The 1,503-nt window shown below is 67.8% G+C and overlaps 1 protein-coding gene across 1 annotated transcript in view; it reads right to left on the reverse strand.

The window, feature by feature from the left end:
* The window catches only part of PLXNB1 (plexin B1), a gene marked incomplete at its 5' end in the record, with an annotated part of 26,770 nt that overhangs the window by 3,968 nt on the left and 21,299 nt on the right, over nt 1-1,503 (reverse strand). The window contains 3 exons of the mRNA XM_014538976.1: nt 433-536; nt 839-1,007; nt 1,222-1,292. Of these exons, the coding sequence (XP_014394462.1) occupies nt 433-536; nt 839-1,007; nt 1,222-1,292 (344 nt within the window). The remainder of the gene's footprint in view (nt 1-432; nt 537-838; nt 1,008-1,221; nt 1,293-1,503) is intronic.

Consider the following 1,503-nt stretch of genomic DNA (forward strand, 5'->3'; position numbering starts at 1 on the left):
GCTGGGCTTGACCAGGTGCCAGGGCCGGACGCCCCCCTCATCCACGTCCTCCAGCATGGGGGTCCCTGCGCCAGAACGCCTGTCAGGGGCCCCTCCCCTGAGCCGGGGTCCTGCCAACTCCCGGGGTGGGGGGCACCTGGGGAGGCTCCTCTGGGTGGAATGGAGGCAGACACAGGCCCACTGGGGTCCAGGTCCTTTCCCCACTGCCGGGCACCACTGCCGGGCACCACTGCCGGGCAGAGCAAGCACGGGGGTGGGGCGGGGGGGCACTCACTCTCTCCAGGGACGTAGTCCTGGTTCTCCCGAAGGGCGTGCTTGGTGAGGCAGGGGACCAGGGCCACGGTCGCTCCGTCCGGGACCTGCTGACCACAGCTGGTGACCCCTCCGCCAGCCGCCCCACAGACCCCTCCTCCAGCTTCCCTCCCCCCGCACCTTGTAATGCTGCAGGGTGTTCAGGCGCCTCCACAGACCCTGGACCTCGGAAGTCACATCCTCGTCAGAAAGGATGAGGTGCCCGGCCACCCCGGACCGCCACTCTGCAAGGGGAAGGTGGGGCTTGGTCCAGGACCCGGAGCCTGTCCCTTCCTCCAGGGGACACAGCCCTCCACCGGGGGCAGCCCCCCCCAACCTCGCCAAGGACCAGGAGCATGCGACCTGGAATCCACCTCTCGGCCTGGAAACCGCCTGGCGGCCCCCCCATCCCCTGAGGCTCACCTCCTGCAAGTCCCCACTCACTACACCCAACAGCCCGGGGACCCCAGGTGACCCCGAGCAGGTCCAGGCCCGGCCCAGACAAGCCCAACGCGGACTCAGGACCCGGCCACCCCTCCGCCCTCACCGACATCCAGGGTGCGGGAGTCCGGCCTCTGGGCGAGCGGCAGGCCTTTGCAGAGCTGGTCCAGCATCTTCTCCTTGGCCTGGGAGATGGTGTCGCAGTCCAGCACCTTCACAGGCACGCCCTGGGTCTCTCCCGCCCCAGGCCCCACCGCCAGCAGCGCGTTCAAGGTCTGCACAGGACACACGGGGCATCAGAGCTCGGCCCCTGGATCAGGCTCCAGCCCGCCCACAGCACAGTTGCCAGAAGGCTCCGCCCCTCAGGTCTGACACCAGCCCACCCCCACCCTGTTCCCAGGCCTTCAGGGGCTCCCAGCGCCCCCCCAGGCTAAGCCCTCACCTAGCGGCCTTGCCTCCTATCTACCCTGTAGGCTGCCCTGTCTTAACCCCATGAATCAGCTGCTTGTCTTGTTCTTGCTCATCCTTCAAGAATGAGGCACCACCACCTCCCAGAGAGCCTGGGGACAAAGCCTGGCCTGGGGCCTGGAGACAGGGGCCGGCCATGGCCCTCCCTCCCCCTTGAGGTTCTCAGGAAGCCTGGTGTGCATGGGGAGCCTGAGATCTATCTGTGTGCGTGGGCAGCCTGGGATCTGTGTGCATGGGGAGCCAGGGATCTGTGTGCATGGGCAGCCTGGGATCTGTGTGCATGGGAAGCCTGGGATCTGTGTG

This window comes from Myotis brandtii, unplaced genomic scaffold (assembly GCF_000412655.1).
Source record: "Myotis brandtii unplaced genomic scaffold, ASM41265v1 scaffold207, whole genome shotgun sequence".
Lineage (NCBI taxonomy): Eukaryota > Metazoa > Chordata > Mammalia > Chiroptera > Vespertilionidae > Myotis > Myotis brandtii.